This window comes from Candida margitis (assembly GCF_024628925.1).
Source record: "Candida margitis strain CBS 14175 chromosome Unknown scaffold30, whole genome shotgun sequence".
In the NCBI taxonomy this organism is placed as follows: domain Eukaryota; kingdom Fungi; phylum Ascomycota; class Pichiomycetes; order Serinales; family Debaryomycetaceae; genus Lodderomyces; species Lodderomyces margitis.
In genome coordinates this window covers 43,001-59,966 of record NW_026261834.1, presented here as the reverse complement: position 1 = coordinate 59,966, position 16,966 = coordinate 43,001, and the positions used below count along the sequence as shown (strand labels likewise).

The 16,966-nt window shown below is 40.3% G+C and overlaps 9 protein-coding genes across 9 annotated transcripts; 4 read left to right on the top strand and 5 right to left on the bottom strand. All coding sequences in view use genetic code 12, as the record gives it.

Annotated features, from left to right (window-relative positions):
• Positions 1 to 98: 98 nt before the first annotated feature.
• On the top strand, positions 99 to 2,765 carry CANMA_003551 (uncharacterized protein; the record flags this gene model as incomplete). Its single annotated transcript, XM_051815736.1, has 1 exon — positions 99 to 2,765. One exon carries the CDS (start codon positions 99 to 101, stop codon positions 2,763 to 2,765), a length of 2,667 nt encoding a protein of 888 aa, XP_051670839.1.
• Positions 2,766 to 2,767: 2 nt separating this feature from the next.
• On the bottom strand, positions 2,768 to 3,754 carry SPT3 (transcriptional regulator; the record flags this gene model as incomplete). The annotated part of the gene is made up of 1 exon (XM_051815735.1): positions 2,768 to 3,754. The coding sequence occupies one exon, from the start codon at positions 3,752 to 3,754 to the stop codon at positions 2,768 to 2,770; it is 987 nt and encodes a 328-aa protein (XP_051670838.1).
• A 553-nt stretch (positions 3,755 to 4,307) lies between these two features.
• On the bottom strand, positions 4,308 to 5,843 carry CANMA_003549 (rRNA-processing protein; the record flags this gene model as incomplete). The annotated part of the gene is made up of 1 exon (XM_051815734.1): positions 4,308 to 5,843. The coding sequence occupies one exon, from the start codon at positions 5,841 to 5,843 to the stop codon at positions 4,308 to 4,310; it is 1,536 nt and encodes a 511-aa protein (XP_051670837.1).
• Positions 5,844 to 6,645: 802 nt separating this feature from the next.
• Positions 6,646 to 8,213, top strand: CANMA_003548 (TIF45; the record flags this gene model as incomplete). Its single annotated transcript, XM_051815733.1, has 2 exons — positions 6,646 to 7,014; positions 7,569 to 8,213. 2 exons carry the CDS (start codon positions 6,646 to 6,648, stop codon positions 8,211 to 8,213), a joined length of 1,014 nt encoding a protein of 337 aa, XP_051670836.1.
• A 65-nt stretch (positions 8,214 to 8,278) lies between these two features.
• Positions 8,279 to 9,169, bottom strand: CANMA_003547 (uncharacterized protein; the record flags this gene model as incomplete). Its single annotated transcript, XM_051815732.1, has 1 exon — positions 8,279 to 9,169. One exon carries the CDS (start codon positions 9,167 to 9,169, stop codon positions 8,279 to 8,281), a length of 891 nt encoding a protein of 296 aa, XP_051670835.1.
• A 103-nt stretch (positions 9,170 to 9,272) lies between these two features.
• CANMA_003546 (uncharacterized protein) lies at positions 9,273 to 12,338 on the top strand (the record flags this gene model as incomplete). Its single annotated transcript, XM_051815731.1, has 1 exon — positions 9,273 to 12,338. One exon carries the CDS (start codon positions 9,273 to 9,275, stop codon positions 12,336 to 12,338), a length of 3,066 nt encoding a protein of 1,021 aa, XP_051670834.1.
• A 7-nt stretch (positions 12,339 to 12,345) lies between these two features.
• SLD5 (DNA replication protein) lies at positions 12,346 to 13,039 on the bottom strand (the record flags this gene model as incomplete). The annotated part of the gene is made up of 2 exons (XM_051815730.1): positions 12,346 to 12,351; positions 12,392 to 13,039. 2 exons carry the CDS (start codon positions 13,037 to 13,039, stop codon positions 12,346 to 12,348), a joined length of 654 nt encoding a protein of 217 aa, XP_051670833.1.
• Positions 13,040 to 13,140: 101 nt separating this feature from the next.
• On the top strand, positions 13,141 to 14,618 carry CANMA_003544 (uncharacterized protein; the record flags this gene model as incomplete). Its single annotated transcript, XM_051815729.1, has 2 exons — positions 13,141 to 14,514; positions 14,568 to 14,618. 2 exons carry the CDS (start codon positions 13,141 to 13,143, stop codon positions 14,616 to 14,618), a joined length of 1,425 nt encoding a protein of 474 aa, XP_051670832.1.
• A 25-nt stretch (positions 14,619 to 14,643) lies between these two features.
• MCD1 (kleisin alpha) lies at positions 14,644 to 16,320 on the bottom strand (the record flags this gene model as incomplete). Its single annotated transcript, XM_051815728.1, has 1 exon — positions 14,644 to 16,320. One exon carries the CDS (start codon positions 16,318 to 16,320, stop codon positions 14,644 to 14,646), a length of 1,677 nt encoding a protein of 558 aa, XP_051670831.1.
• Between the last annotated feature and the right edge of the window lie 646 nt (positions 16,321 to 16,966).

Below are 16,966 nucleotides of genomic sequence, written 5' to 3'. Positions count from 1 at the left end.
CCGTTTTGCTCTTATACGCGTTTCGAAAAATATTTACATTTCAAATCACCATTTGTTTTTTTCTAGTTTTTGCAACTTGGCCACCACCCCCATATCTGATGCATATCATTGGCCTGGAAGATGTTAGAAAACAAAAAGATGCTATACTGGAAGAAGATACGACTAGCGACATTACTGATGTCGACGAACAGTCAACAACACTACCCACAAGCTCGCAAGAGGCAAATATAGAGCCGGTGGTTACCAAATCCAATCTGTTGATGACACTTTTAAACGGGCATCAAAAAGCGGCAAAGTTTACGGAATATACTTCAGCTTGCAAGTCTCCTGATGTGGACAGCGGATCTGCACCACAGTCAGTGACTTGTGGACCTACGGCATCATCAAATAGGCCAATTCTGCTAATGTCAATTCTAAATGGAAACAGGCAAAGGGAGGCACCAGAACAAAATAACAACACTAACAACACTAATAGCAGCATGATAAATGATAGCATAATGCCAGAAATACCCCCCGTGACCTTGCAGAATGATATCAGTGAAAGCTCTTCCAACCAGTCCAGTATGTTGTTGTCTGTGCTCAACGGAAATAAAAAGATTACTAAACCATCAGAAAAGATCCAAAAAGATATTCCTAATGATGCACAAAGCACGAAATCACTAGAGGAAAAAGTCTACTCTATGGTAAAGTCAACAACAGTAAAAGACCTATTTTCGGCGTACAAGAGGGGGTTCGATGGTAACGTGGTTATAAAATTACCACCAGCACAATTATTGAAGATACTGCGCTCATCTGCTGCAAATGAGCGTAATAAAAGTACAAATGCAGTTGCTTCAGAACCAAGCAAAGAGCTAGAATCCAAGATGTTCCTAAACGCCAAGCTGACCACTGCTCGTGATATTTTCAGTAATTTCAAGCCCAGAACTGATATTACAAATAGTACAAGCCCCAAGTCTTGCATGGTTACTTTGAAATTAGATCCCAAAAGATTGGCCAAGGTGAGCTATTTTGTAACAAAAGGAAACAATAGCAGTGGGAAGTCGTGCAGGAGCTTGTTTAGCGAAATGATGTCGGCGAGTCGAAACGTAAAGTTGACGCCGCTCCAAAAAGCTAAAGAATTGAGTCTCCCACTAATAGAGAAAGCCGAATTCCATGTTTTTGGCGGATCATTGGGCAATATAAGGCCCAGGACAAAGCAAATAGTTCATTTGGAACCTCACAGCGGTCTTGTGCCTAGCTCGCAAATACAGCCGCAAATAGATCCATACACATATGAAATGAAAGAAGTTGACAAAAGGGAATATGCATTGCATAAATTGCCAAAGCTTCAACAAACTGCCCCACTTAATGCCATTTTCAAGCTTCTTGACCACGACACAGAAAAGGATCTATGGGTCGATAAATTCCAACCGAAGCATATGCAAGATCTTCTAATGCATAAACAAAATATTGAGCGTATAACAAAATGGATAAACGCTTCATTTGAAAAATTAAAGGTACAGGCACCGGTGAAAAATTTGAACAAAAAGTTGAAAAAAAGGCGACTAGACTCATTCATTGTCGAAGATGAGACAGATGAAGAATTTTGTCTGCCCTTTCTTATTTTGCAAGGGTCTAGTGGGTCGGGGAAATCAACCGCTGTTTACACAGCCATGAAAGAGTTGGATGGGTATGTCCATGAAATCAATAGCGGCATGGCAAGGGGTCGGAAAGATATCTACAACAGCTTGAAGGAGTTATCAACTACTCAACTTGTGCATGATACAAAAGACTTTAAAAAGGGGTTAATCTTTTTTGAGGACGTTAACATTCTTTTTGAACAAGACAAGACTTTTTGGCTGGTTGTTCAAGACATCATAAACGTTTCCAAGCGACCAATTATCATTACATGTGAAGAGTTGTGGAACATACCGAAAAATGTCATTGATTTTGCTCAGGAAGATGAATCGATTATTTTCATTGATGATTGCATAGTATCGCGGAAGCTTGTAGTTGATTATTTGTGGATGTGTTGTTTGGCGGAAGGCTTTGACGTAGAGAATACGATTCTAGAGCAAATTGTCGACGACATGTGGAATGGTCACAACTATGATTTACGGGGATGTTTAATGAGTTGCGAAATATTGTGCAAGAAAAGTCTGGACCAGTTGGTGGTGATTAGAAGGAGAGGGCAAGACGGTTCTCGTATAGTAAGTGACTTGCAAGAGAAAGCACAACATTGTGAGTTGAGCTCGTGTGGAGATGTTATTGAAAATTGCACCCAATCGCAAATCCCACAGACAAGCGGCGATAACGAATTGTTTGACATCTACTGCGTGGATGACTCCTCAAGCGGATGCTTGCCGTATGAACTAAATATAGGGGATGAGCTCCAGCTGCTATCCCAGACTGACCAAACGCTACCAGCGGCAAAGTTCACATTTAATGACTTGCAATTCGAGTGTCAGAATTTCGTCGGTTCAAGAAGCAAGAAGCTTCCCACGTACTACTACCAGGACTTTGAAAAGCGTGCAACTCGCTCCAATAGTGACTTTGCCCAGCCCACGACAGGAATACCAGAAACGTCATTTATTTACAATATTTCACCAACACCGTTCATTCTCGATTTACTACCTTTCACAAGAGTATGGCAAGCATTTCAGACCCAACTAGATATATTCGAAACCAAAACTTTGAAAGAGGAGAAACCTAGTTTGAAGAAGTTTCTACAGTACCGCGACTTCCAACACACATCAACACTAGATGCAACACTAAAATTAGAGTAAAATTATATAAGTCTAGTACGCGTTTTAACCATTCCACCCCCGAAAGATCTCCCTGCTTTATGTTTGAAATCAGTCTTTTGCAATCTTCTCCATGCCTCCTCTATATGATACGGCATTATTGGACTGGCCAATTCGTCTGGTCTATCAAACAAGTATTTCCTCTTTTTTGGTTGCTTCTCCCGTTCCATATTTTTCTCCTTCTGTAGTTGGGTCAACCTATCCTCGGCGTTTTTTATATTCATGGCTTCTTCAGTGAGTGAGCAAACAATTTCAAACGTCAAAAACCCCAATATGTCAATCACATCGTCATTGGGTCTCGAGTCACACAATTGTGTCATGTTTGCCCATTCTCTAAACCGCTTCGCTTTTCGAAACGTGAAAGAAGCCTGTCTACATTCTGACCAATGAACATACTCCTCTCTTGTCATGTTCTTGGTTCGGTCGTCGGCCATTTTCAATCTCTTGAGTGACGCAATTGTAGCTGCTTTTTCCTCCTCGTCGATATGTTCGTTGTCGTCGTTGGTTTCCAAGTGTTGTTCACTGAACATGAATTGTAGCTCCCAAGGAAGTCGAATTTTTGATTTTTTATATCGCGATAGCATCTTGGAATCATTTGAGCTCTGTTGCAGTTTCCCATCACCAGGACCACCAGCAACCCCTTCAGCACCACCTTCTAATAAAGATTCGGTGCCTCCACCTTCTTGGTCTTTTGCATTCTTTCGAACATCCTTCCACGATAGATAGGTACGCAATCGATTGACTTTAGCCTTATCGTGACGTATGAGAAAAATAACATCCTCTGGTGCTATACTCTTTGATCCTCGACTGTTGGCTGTCTTCGTAGTTTGTACGAGTATTTCAATAACTTGTCCTCGAACGATATCCTCAATCAATGAGGTTGTTTCCACTGGAGGATCGTTTGATTCACCTGAAACAAACATCATCTGTTGTATCTCAATGCGATACTTGTATTTACTGTCGCTCGACATTTGATGCTCTTGTGCTTTCTGTTAGCTGTTGTGTCAGAGTTCTGCTTGTTGAAATGGTGTGTCTATTTTGACTGAATGGTGAAAAACGCGACAAATGAAGAAAAGTTTACGACAGAGATTCTGCTCTTCCCTCTGCAATACAAAAGGGAAGATGTGAAGAAAAAAAAATTAAAAAAAAAATTTTCTTACCCTACACCTTCTTCTTCTTTTTTTCTGCACCACGATGAAACTTCACTTAATTATATTGAATGCTAATAACCTTCTTCGAATTGGCAGGACAATAATGTTGATTTGAAGGCATCCAATTTGATTACATTGAAGTATTCAATCACTACAAGGTTTTCAATGATGACTCTGAGTGCATTTGGCTCGAGACGTAATGTCGATGTGGAAAAACCCACGCTACCTTATTTATTTTGTCTGATGATACCTTTAAACCAGTGATTGATACTTGAATGTTTGAAATTGAATAGATCTATTGCATATGTGATACTTTTCACCTCATCTACAAATTTTTCGAAAACTTTTGTGTTGATTCAATTCTATTTATCTATTAACCAAAGAGTCTTATTCCATTCGACTCTGCTTCAATCTCATTATCTGATTCCTCTTTGTCTTCGGCTTCGTCCTCGTTCATATTCACCTTTTGGCCCAACAAGGATGCGAAAAACTCGTCAATTTGGTCATCGCTCCATTTCCATCCGCCTATGGAAGTTTCAAAATTGGCAATTTGCTCCTGTACGTGAAATTTCAATTTCCTTCCCTTTGAAGCTTTGGTATCTACATTGTTCTTCAACTTGTTTGCCTTTTGAGCTGACCTGATTATTGTAATGTTTGATGTTGGATCCGACGATTGAACTTTTTTATCCACTAAGTCATTCAACAAAACACGATAAAAGTCCTCATCATCAAAAATATATGGATTCTGTTGGCCCTGTGCCTTTTTGCGTGGGACAATTTCTTCATCCACCTCGTCATCATTTTGTGGTGCAGCGGAAACTTTCTCTTCCTTTGAGTATCCAAGTGGCACAACTTGTTTCCTATTTAGTTTGGTCCTTTTGATTAACCTTTCCATGTCTGACAAGTTGTTCTTGACTTGTTGCTCAAATGATTGATTGATGGTCTTGAACTTGTTGGCATTCATGGCCGAATTTCCCGATGAGTTTTGAACCTTGTAGGACCATTTGTTTAAGATACTTGCACGTTGACTTGTCAAATTGTTGTCCGCGGTCTGAATAGCATTCGACATTGCTTCAAACGATCTCTTCTTAGGTGGTGCGGCATCCGTGTTCCCTAATTGAGACCTTAACAAAAGAATATTTGTCAATAAGCCATACAAAGCTTGTTTGGCATCCTTAACCAAGCCATCGCTATCTTCAGACTTGTATTCATTATAGGTAGAAGCGTCGATAGGTAGTTGATTAGCACTGTTGGCTGCTTTCTGAAATTTGATTCTGACATCCACGATTTTTTCATAAGTTTTGTACTGCTGCTTGACAGCATACCCTTTCAATGTATCATTTATTGCTGACTGTGATAATCTGTTTACCAAATGTGATTTCTCCTTATTCAAAAGTTGTCTTACCAACAGCTTTTGATGCATAGGTGTATCAGAAGATTGCTTCCTCTCGGTTTCTTCATCGGATTCGGGCTCTTCGCTTCTGTTTGAATCCGACTCTAGGCTTTCTTCCTCCAGACCCTCCAGATCCTCCAGATCCTCCAGATCCTCATTTTCAATTTCTTCATCATTATCGATGCCATCCAGCTCATCTGAGCTTGAAACCTGGTGTTCCCCTTCGTCATCCTCGCTACCCTGGGATGAATTGTATAGGTCGTCTCGACTCACCACGTCACCAGTATACTTTTTACCTAACCTTGGTCCTTGTTGGTCCCTTAATTTGGATTTGGACGAAGCCACATAGTGGTCTTTTTTCAATTCCTCATCGGACAATTCTTCTTCTGATGAATCATTCTCTTTGTGTTGAAAAACATCCTTGCCTGAAGGGCCATTATCAAAATCTTCTATATCAAACTCACTTTTTGGTTCGTAAAAGCTGGATATTTCATCCGCAAGTGTTTTCTTGGCCATGTGTGATTGGTGGGTGGTGGGTTTTGCTGATTTGCCTGAAAGAGATGCTCATCGTAAGAGGTGTAATTTTATTTTTTCGAGTTCAGGTGCGTAAAGAAACTTAAGTCCACAATACAACGGAGGTGTAACGCACCATCTTCCTCGATTTGAAACGTAATCGTATGCCATTTCAATAGTATCGCTATTAATCGGTACTGTTGGCTATTGCACTAGAGAGGTTCAAAGGACGTGTTACACCAGTTCAGTAAGATGAGATGGCATTGTACAAGGCGCAAAGAAGCCAATGACAAGGTTCAAGGACAGCAGCTTGCTGCTACCCAGTCAATATGCAGAGCCATGAATTGGGCACTTTGGTTTAACGTCCTTGACCATTGAAATACAGAGGTAATCACGCTAGAACCTATTTCACGTGATCTCGGCCCAAAATGGAAACAGAAAATTTTTTTTTTGTTTCTGTTTCTGTTTCTTTTTCTTTTTTTTCCCCCTAGATCCCATTCCCATTGTTTTGCAAAATCTGGCGCGTTGAAACAACAAAAGCAAACCACAAAAGATTTGAAGGCTGTGAGGTTACAGGAGAACAACAAATCCCTTTCTACGGTTCTTCTTTTGACACACTATCCATACAACAACGCTAGAGCTGCTGGTTAAACTTTAAGACAAGTTTATTAACATTCGCTGAACAAATCAGGAGGAAAGAAGATACCCAACCCCCCCCTTGTCATTTTTATTGCTTGAGGTACATTTGATAACGTGCTAAGCCCACTAGAATAATTTTAGAGTCAACTATACACTATCACAGAAGATGCAACTTTTGTACACGCTATTTTATCTTGCCCATTTTGTTTTGACCGTGCATGGATTGGCAAATCAAGGCGCAGGAGGAGGTGCCGGAGGAGATGCTAAGACAAGTTCCAATACAATAGTATGGATAACCACAACCATGAATGGTAAGTTAACAACGGCATCTACAATTTACAGCCAATCCTTCATGTCTACATACACCGAAGCACAGACCGACGACGTTGAAAGTGGAGCTATTGGTATGGGCTCATTAAGTGGATCGGTGGGAACTCAGAGATCATACGATCAAACAACAATATCAAGTGGTGCTGCAGATGGCGCTTTTTACGTTCCTTATAATGTATATACGGGACTTGTTGGCGGGTTCGCTGTGTTGTTGGGATTATTGTAGTAGTATTTAGAGTTAGAATTGAGATTACATTTTGTTACGTTGTATTAGTAGTCTTGGCATCCTTACTTTGAGATTCAAAAGACAGCAACCATGTATCTGCTGTAGCCCTAAGAGTAATATGCTAACTCCTCTCGCTATACTATGGCTGGTAGTAAGCCCAAAGGTTGCAAAAGTAACTTTGCTCATTTGAAAGAATAGCAACGTGCTTCCGCCAACCCTCTCAACCATTTTATTGTTCAAAATATCCTAGCTAAAGCTTTACATCCCTAATCTTAAAGCTCACACATCCCTCCTCTATTTCCTCCCATTTGCACTTATTGGGTTACATCAAAGCAGTTCGTCAAAAATACATTTTGTCGTGCGAATGTTGTTAAATCTAGTGTACTCTTAATTTTTTTTGATATTAAAATTTTTCTCTCTTTGCAATTGGAAAAACCCGAGTGCTAAGACAGTTGTGTCATTCGAATTACAAACTAGTATGTTGATAACCCTTACTTTGATGATTTGCTGAATCACCTACTAACCGTTTATAGATCATGTCTGAAGATCTTGCTCAAAAAACTGAAGATTTGTCCTTGGATGCAAAACAACAAGCAGACAAGACTGTTTTTGATTCAAAATCAGAGTTCACTGCTAAGCATCCATTGAACAGTAGATGGACCTTGTGGTACACGAAACCTCAGACCAGTAAGACCGAAAACTGGCATGATTTGTTAAAACCAGTCATAACATTTTCCTCAGTGGAAGAATTTTGGGGGATTTACAATTCCATTCCAGCAGCAAACCAGTTGCCCTTAAAGTCAGACTACCACTTGTTCAAGGAAGGCGTTAGACCAGAGTGGGAAGATGAGGCCAATGCTAAAGGGGGTAAATGGCAGTACTCTTTCCGCAAGGGCGAAGCCACTCCAATTATCAATGATTTATGGTTACGTGGTTTGTTAGCTGTCATCGGTGAAACTATAGAGGACGACGAGGATGAAGTAAATGGAATTGTTATCAACGTCAGAAAGCAAGTTTACAGAATTGGTATTTGGACTAAAGACTGCGACGAGTCAAAGTTGAAAACTGTGGGCGAGAGGTTAAAGAAGATCTTGCAATTGAAAGATGAACAAAAAGTCGAGTTCATCTCTCACGATGCTTCCAATGTTAGAGGTGCAGAGGCCCAAATTGTTTTATAGTTAATGTGGCCAGCGCAGTTATAGTGTGTCTACTTTTTTTTGATTAATGTATATTTTCTAACGAATCACAAGCCTACAGGGTTAACTTTGTCTTTGATAAATGTATGAATTGTGTCCCAATAAGCCTCTTGCAAAACAGTGTCGTTGTGGTAACTATTTTCAAACTTTACAATCTCCTTGCAGTCACTGGGTAACAATCTGTAAATCTCGTCCATGTGTTGAGGTGGGACAATTTCATCTTTGCGGGCACTGAGGAGTAATACTGAAAGCTTTGGCGAGACTTTTGCAAGTAGCAGCTCCAGATCCCATCGTTGATGAACAAAACTTGTGACATATTTCAAAATGGGAAAAATATGAGGAATTGTTTTTTTGATTGACAAGAATGTGTTTTCCAAAATCATACCATCAATAGAGGCGGATTTAGTTGCAGCAATGTAGATAGCAACTGCACCTCCCAATGATCTTCCGTACAACACTATTGACGATTGTTGATACTGACGGTCGTTTTCGCTCAAGTATTCCACGACTGTGTCTGCATCCTTTTTTAACCCCACCTCACTTGGTGCACCAGTTGATTTCCCATATCCCCTGTAGCTATATATAAATACATTGTATCCAAACTTCTTATAGAAAATCGAAGCAATGGGCAAACTGTGGCCAATATTTCCCGCATTTGGAGAAAGTATAAGTACCGTTTTGTTGGTATAGTTGGGGCTCTTGCTATCCTGTTTCATCGAGTAGCATTGAAGTGTTTCTCCATCCGTCGTGGTGAGGTTTACTGCCTCATAGGGTATATCGTATTCATCCGGGGTAGCACAGTATCCATGACCATCATTTAATGACGCTGGGTATATAATTGAGTTCTGGTAGTAGTAAAGACCAAGTAACGCTAGGAGAGCCATTCCACCACCAAGCTGAGTCGCGGTCTTGGCAATATTATATAATGTCCAGGCCATGTAGGTGTAACGTTACGAAGAGTGTGGACGTCTCTAGGAAAAAAAAGTTTAAAGTAAAGTACTCTGAATATCTGGAAATACGCGAACTTAGGCCTCACTCTCTATGTCTCAAAGTTCACAAGGGCAGTACAAGTTGGCAAAGTTTGCTTTTAATATCTATGGGTCGTTGGGAACCCCACAGTCCAATGAATCTGTTTCGCCGAGTTCCTCTCTAAATTCGAGGAATTCAAAACAACTTCCTGTCAATTTCAGTGATAAGATTGATCAAAAACCAGTCTTTACTTGCGACCGTGAAGCCCAAGCTTTGTCTCAGCTCAATTGCGGAGTACAAGTCAGCAATTACAACAGTGGGAATGAGCTCCGCCATCATGCAGTTATTGGAGGGAAAAATTATCTTCGCTTATTATGCTTGAATGAAGATCAGCTGAGGGTCTTGCAAGAAATCAACTTGTTGGATTCAAAATCAATATACACTTCCAGAGCTCCAAATAAACTAAACAACATAAACACAATCAAAACAAACTCAAACACAGTTGCGTGTGGACTTGCAAATGGAGCGATTTCCCTATACAAGGTTTCACCGTCAGGACAAAGTAAGCTACATGCAAGACTATCCGACCATAAACGATGCATTAACTCCCTTGACTTTGTCGACTCGGAAAATGTCCTCGTTTCAGGGTCACAAGACGGGAGTATCAAGTTGTGGGACTTAAAGGCTTCAGTGACAAAGCCGGTATTATCGCTACATGCAGCTTTGCATAATGACCCTATTAGAGCATGTCAATATAGCCCTCATTCAGCAGTCAGGAATAAAATATGTATATTATCTGTTCATGATTCAGGTGCCTTGTGCAAATTTGACTTGCGTACTAGTCTAACAAGTAATACGCAAACACCAGATCGGAAATGGAATTTACATTCTGGTCCTGTTTTATCTATGCATATACATCCAGAGAAGGAATATGTGGCAACTGGTGGTAGAGATCAAAAAATCTGCATCTTTAACTATAGTGATTCCCAGTCTTCAACAAGGACGTCTCCCGAATCGATGATAAATACATACGGATCTATCTTGAAAGTTCGATGGAGTCACTATTCAAATAATCATCACAAACCAAGTGAATTCGAAGATCGAAGTGCCAATGCATTGTCCAGTTATGACATAGCTTGTCTGTACCTTAATGATGACCCCACAATCACCACCTTCAACTTAGATCGAAAGTTTATTCCCAAACGCGTTGTTCATTCCTATGAACAAAAGCCAGTATCTAACTTTGTGTGGGCTCAAAATGAAGCACAATGCAGCAAAATATGGGCATTAACCAAGGCCAATGTGTTTACCCTGTACAATCTAGATCTGCAATGTGATCTTGATGTCAATCGGCCATTGGATGACTTGGCCAATGTTGCCATGACGTGGGATTCAAATAACAATTTCATGATGGTCAATCAAGACAAGCACCAATTTAGCACGGGTGAGGAAGCTGGAACAGAGTTTTATGACCTGGGAGATGAACGCATCCACTTTAACGATCATGACGATGCAGATTTACTCGCTAGTTCACTTGCGGCTTCTCCAGTTGAAAAGCCGCTGTTGATTAGGTCGTATTCATATAATCCAATGCTGCAACTCGCTGCAAAGTCCCCACCCCCCATATCGAGGCACATGAATTCTTTTGAACCACCGCCTTCTTCCCCAGCGGGGTCGGCATTTGGCAATAGAAGACCAGCCCTTACTAAAAACCCATCGCAGGAATCGACAGCTTCATTTGGGTCTGCTCCTCCACTTTCTTCTACTAAGACAAAAAAATTGACTAAAGAGAGCACTTTGTTTTATTCTCCTTATGCTACGCCTGTTACGCTACCGTTACCATCCAACGATGAATCCATCTTCCAGACCTTGTCCACTAACTATTTGACAACAGTTCCTGATGGATTTGGTGTGTTTGATGTTTGTCTATTCAATGCCAATGTGGCGGATAGAGCAGGTCTCCACCGAATCTGCCAAATATGGAAGATGTTGGCCTCAAACCTTTCACCCGAGTTATCAGGACATGCAAAAGATTTCCCCGAAGAGAGTCAAGATGGAGCAATAGTAAATCCACACGAAAGCACAAAATCACTGTCACATATACAACAATCCATCCAGTCTGACTTGGGCAATGTTATCGGCTCTTTGAACTCAAATTCCACGCAGGCCACTAATTACGGCAAAAATTTGTCAAAACAGCCAAGCGATGAAGCTTCTCATTACACGTTGCCTCTGGTCCAAAATAGCCGTGCAAATAGCTTCACTCAACTACGAGATGCCAACTACGATTCTGCCAGTCTGCATACAAAATCAAGGCCAATTCTGATCAATTCAGAGAAACAAATGACTGATTTTCAAAAGGAGAATGTCGATTTAATGAGCGCTGCTTTTCCTACCTCTAGTCCAAACTCATTAGGATCAGCCCGCACACGCACAAGTCTCGAGTCTTTTCCAAGATCTCCACGAACTGCAATACAGCGCAAATTTTCCGATTCACAGCCACAAAATCACTCTTTAGCAAAGCTCTTGCTGGGGAATAGAAACCATGCAAGTGAAGACAGAGTGCTTCAAAAATCATACTTGTCAGCTTCATTAAACACTGATGAATCGAAGGCTTGGGACTTTGGAAAATTGTTACGAAAATCACTTGACTATGCACAATTACAAGGTGATGTCATATTTTGTGCCACCGTGAGTCTATTGTTTTATGACATTACTACAGAGATTGCAATAGAAGAATGCTTGGATTGGCTTCTGACGTACATTGAAATCTTACAAAGAAAACAACAATTTGTTAATGCTACTAAAGTAATAAACTCTGCCCCGTTTGAAATACGGCAGGAATTGACAAAGCAGTACACGGCAGATTTGGTGAGGCTATATTGCTCCTCCTGTTCTAAGTTGTTGATAAACGACACTTCAAAGCACAAACAACGAGGTGAATTTGGGTACTGGTATTGTGATGCATGTCACAAAAAACAACTGAATTGTATTTATTGTAACGAGCCTAGCAAGGGCCTAGCTGTTGTCGTAAGTTTAAGATGTGGACACCGAGGGCATTATGGTTGTTTGAAGGAGTGGTTTGTTGATGACGGGAATCTTGAGTGTCCAAGCGGGTGTGACTTTAAAGTGCTTTAGATAAGTATCAAATCTCCGATTTCTAAATGTCGTTTGATCAAGCTGTATTTGACTACGTAGACTCCGTTTTTAACCAACTCCAACTCATCATCTTCCAAGTGAAGTAGTATCAGTGCTTCGGATGTGCATTTCACAAATACAAACTGGTCAAGGTCTGGAGCAACGACCATGTTTTGTCCTCCACTGCTATCATCCAAGAAGGTTAATATTTGCGGTAGTTTTTTGAGAAAGCAGTTGTTGTACAACAGAGTCAACAACAGATAATACTGGTGAATATACTCTTTCTCCTCTGCTGATAACAAATCTCCTCCTCCATCATCCTCTCTATTGGACTTATTGATGTAAAAAATAGTAAACTTGTTTATCTTTGATAGTCTGGTACGCAAATACAATCGAACAATGTAGCTTAGCCTCTCAACGTCGGTTTCAACAATCATCAACTGTAACTTGAAATCACTTGATATAACCCCATTCGCGCTATTCATCTCGCCATACTCATGACTATCGAGTAAATACTGTTGTTGGTTTGAAATATGCGTCAAGATTGAATTCATCAAAGATGCCTTGTAAGGTAGAAGCTCTGGAGCCATTCTCTCATTCGTCACCACAGTAATGAGCTCCTGACAAATGTTGGAAGTAGATGCTTGCAACTCATTTGTCGATGATTCCTCGAATTCCCTAAGGATATCGTCAATGTCCATTGTGGTTGTTCTGTCTGTATCCTACAACTTTTGAAAAAAATATCTCAACATCGACGCGTTGTTTACATCAAACACATTTCTTGTTATACAAAAATGGAAAGATGTCAGAAGAAAGACAGCAGTTATTAGAACAAAAAAGGAAAAGGCTACAGGAGTTAAAGCAAAGAAGGAATGGGCAATCCGCGCTGGTTGTTGAAATGCCAAGGCCAAAGACGGCAGTGGACGCTTCGACGCAGACCACAACAGAAAACAGCAATAGTTTGAACTTGGACAGTTACGCTGCCCCAGTTGTGACTTCGCTGAAAGACCAGCCGCTAACAGATAATCGACAGCTAACGAGGTTTGATGTGGCAATTCAAGCGACAACCGACGACACTGGCCATACGCGTGCAGGCAATACTGAAATGACTGCCACCAGATCAATCTCGACCAAGAAAGAGATCTCTTCTTTTGATCTAAACGAAGCATTGATAGAGTCGGTCAAGCTCGTCAACCGGATCCAAATCAACAAATCAATCAACTTGAGCGAAACGAAAATAGAATCTAAAACAAATTCAGCTTTTATCAAAAGAACGCTTTCGTTTACGTTGGATCGGCAAATTATAGATCTTGATGTTTCACCCCACAAGGAAGGCCAATTTGTTGTCTGCTATACAAAATCGACTACGGATAACTATGATGCGATTGTTTTTGATCAGGTTAGCGATAAGCTACTTCCAGTAAATTATTTATCTTGCATTTCTGTCATCACAAAGATAAGGTTCGATGTGAATAACACCGGTCGCATTATTGGCAGTTCGAGTAATGGTGCATTGTGCATTTGGGAGATTGAATTTGCTGCGTTAATTCAATCACCTTCATTATCTACACCTCCGAGCTTCTTAACAACCAAAAGAGAGTGGCAGCCGCATTTGGACGAATTAGTTTTGCTACAACAAGTTAAAGTCGACACCAATGAGTGCATCTTGACTTTATCAAAGGATGGTGTACTAAATATCTGGTCCAGCAACTTATTAAATAAGCCAAAGTACTCGGTTAAGTTGAGCGATGAAGCCAGTGGAGTACGGATAAAGGACGCGGTATATCTTGGTAATGACATGTTTGTAGGCGAAATCAACAAGCGTTTGTTGAAGATGGTACTTGTTAGTCTTGACGGGAAGATATATAACCAGGAATTAAACTTGATTCATGAAGATAAACACAGTCTTGTAATCAATTCTGTGGAGAGTATTGGCAAAGACATGATCATATCGGCTCATTCAGATTGGCAGTTACGCTTATGGAAAGAAGGGCAGACTGCACCCTTTAAAATACTATCTATGTTCTATGTGGCCAAGCATATCGTGAAAAGGCCGCATGCTGATTACCAATTCATTACAGTGGGCTTATTCAAACAAAAGTACTACGTTGACCTTTGGGATATTTCCAAAAAATTGTATTCGCCGTTGTTGAGGATAGTAGAAGAGACGGATCCTGTGCTATGTGTCAAATTCACTGAATACGATGACATTTTGATTATAAAGAATAGCCAAATTTCACTCTACTCGATCAACGAGAATTACAATTGGGAGGTTTCTGAAAGTAATTTTGATAAAGGTCTATAGTTATACATAGTTAAACAAGTTGTCTCTTGATGTGATGCTGATTGATGTAGGGACGCTCAAGTCTGAAGATTCTTGGTGCAAGTTGATACAATCATTAGTTGCAAGGACCAATACTTCAAAGAAACATCTAGAAGCTTCTCTTTTAGAATTCACATATTTCTTGTTTTTCAACCCCAATGGTCTTATTGCCGTTGAGTCAGCCTCTACAAAATCCTTGAATGAAACACTTGCGTCCAATCTGAACAAGTCTTGTAATTCATCGGCTGCTTGCTTTGTACTCTTGGCAACATTTTCCACGCCATTTTCACCAAAAGACTCATCTGCTGAGTCCTCTTCTTCTTCGTTATCGTCTTCGTTATCGTCTTCGCCATCAACCTTGCGAGATTTTGAAGGTGTTTCCTTTTCGCTCTCGCTATCTGACATGGTAATATCGTCCATGGAATTGTCAATACTATCGTCACTGTCGTCAGTTGAGCTGTTATTCCCACCTTCATCGTCACTGTCATCTTGTTCCACCGGTATCCTAAAATGTAAATCCGAGCTAAAATCCCATAACTTTCGCTTCTTTGACGCTACTGGAAGTGATAATTCTTGAATTAGTAGCAATTTGTCACTGTTTGACATTTTTGAACCGGTCAATTGTTTGGAGTTGACGTGGATTAGTGTGTTTTGCTGATTGTCTCTCAAACTGTCTAGTGATATTTGCAAGTTGTCTTCGGAATCTACCACCAACTTCTTATTCACCACAACCATCTCTCCATCATCGGTTATTCTTGTTCTTTTTTGCCTTGGTCTAGATCTTGCTCTTGGTTGGATGGAAGTTTGTTGGTTTTCGACTGGTGACACCTCGTTGTTAGCAAGACTTGAGGATGAGACGTAGCCGTCATCGAATTCGAAATCAAAATCATCAATGTTTTGTAACGGTTGGCCAAGATCTAGTTCAAATATGTTGTTTGATTTGTGGAGATCTCCTAATATAGAGTTGTGTTCGTCATCTCCCACATTAGATACATTCCTCCCAAGCTCGATTGAGCCTGCAAAACTCTCCCTTCCATCATCTAAGTTTAAATCAAAGTCCAAGTTGATATCTTCGTCTTTATCTGCAGCATTATCTTCCACGTTCTCCAACCTACCGTACTCGATGGATCCTACAGAGGTATCGAATCTCGAAGCATCATTTTCATTGTTGAAGACTGTATCCAAAGGATTGATGGGCTCTTCCTCGAGTTGCAAGTTTTCTTGCCATAACAAGTCAAACCCTGTGACTTGGTCCTTCAAGGTAATTGTATTCAAGTCTGAGATTGTAGTATGTTGTGGTGGCAAGTTGACTTTGGCGGACAATCCATCTGGTCCAAGTTGAACACCACTCGACATTCTAAACACAGCTCTAAGTTTGTACAAAACGTCATTGATGTCATCCAATAAGTACTTTGTTTTGCGCGAATATATCTTGGTTACACCCAATAATAACTGGCCGGACAAACGCAACGTGATAGCATCCATTTCAGTTGGGGAATCGGGGTCGTGACTTGCGCTAGTACGATTACTGATGTACTTTGCCGATTCAACAATATCTGTATTAAGGAGCTGGTGTTTGGTTAGCTTCTTGTCGTAATTTGCCGCAAGCCATATGTCACCCAAGGGGCCATCGTTTGATATTAATGAAGTGTTGAGCATCTAAGGGGGAGGGAAGGAGTTATTTAACGAGCGATTGAAATTAACAATATAGCGAATGGATTGAAGAAGGATGTGCTTTATGTGAGACACTGAAAATGAGTGACTGGGTAGTAATTACTTGTTATATGAGGTTGAAGTATAACTACGTCTTTCTGAAAACGATGCTTCTTTTACTGCCCACGAAAAGTTTGGTTTTTCCATTTGTTTACATTTGAAATTTCATAAACGCGTATAATGCTAATTGAAAGAAAACGCGATTGTAAATGGTAGCGTTGGTGCTACCGAGCGTGACTGCAAACCCAAAGGAGGCCAAGTCATTTTATTCTGGTGTGGTGATAGCCTTTGTCCCTTCATCTTCAAGGTGGTAAGGAAATGATAGCTTAAGCTTCAATTAAACTTTGAAAAAAAAATTACACCAAAAGGGCACCATGCAAATTGATTACTTAAAAGATTTTGGTAGTATTTTTATGCAAAATATTCAAACAACTTGAGTTTAGAAGCGGTAAGTCTAACTTTTGAATTAAGCAAAACGGTGTTCAAGAATAACACAATCTAAGGAAGGAAGAGATAAAACAAATGTTGACTTGATAGACTTAAATAACATCTACGTTCCTAGTGTATTCAAATTGTAACATCTCCTTTTTAG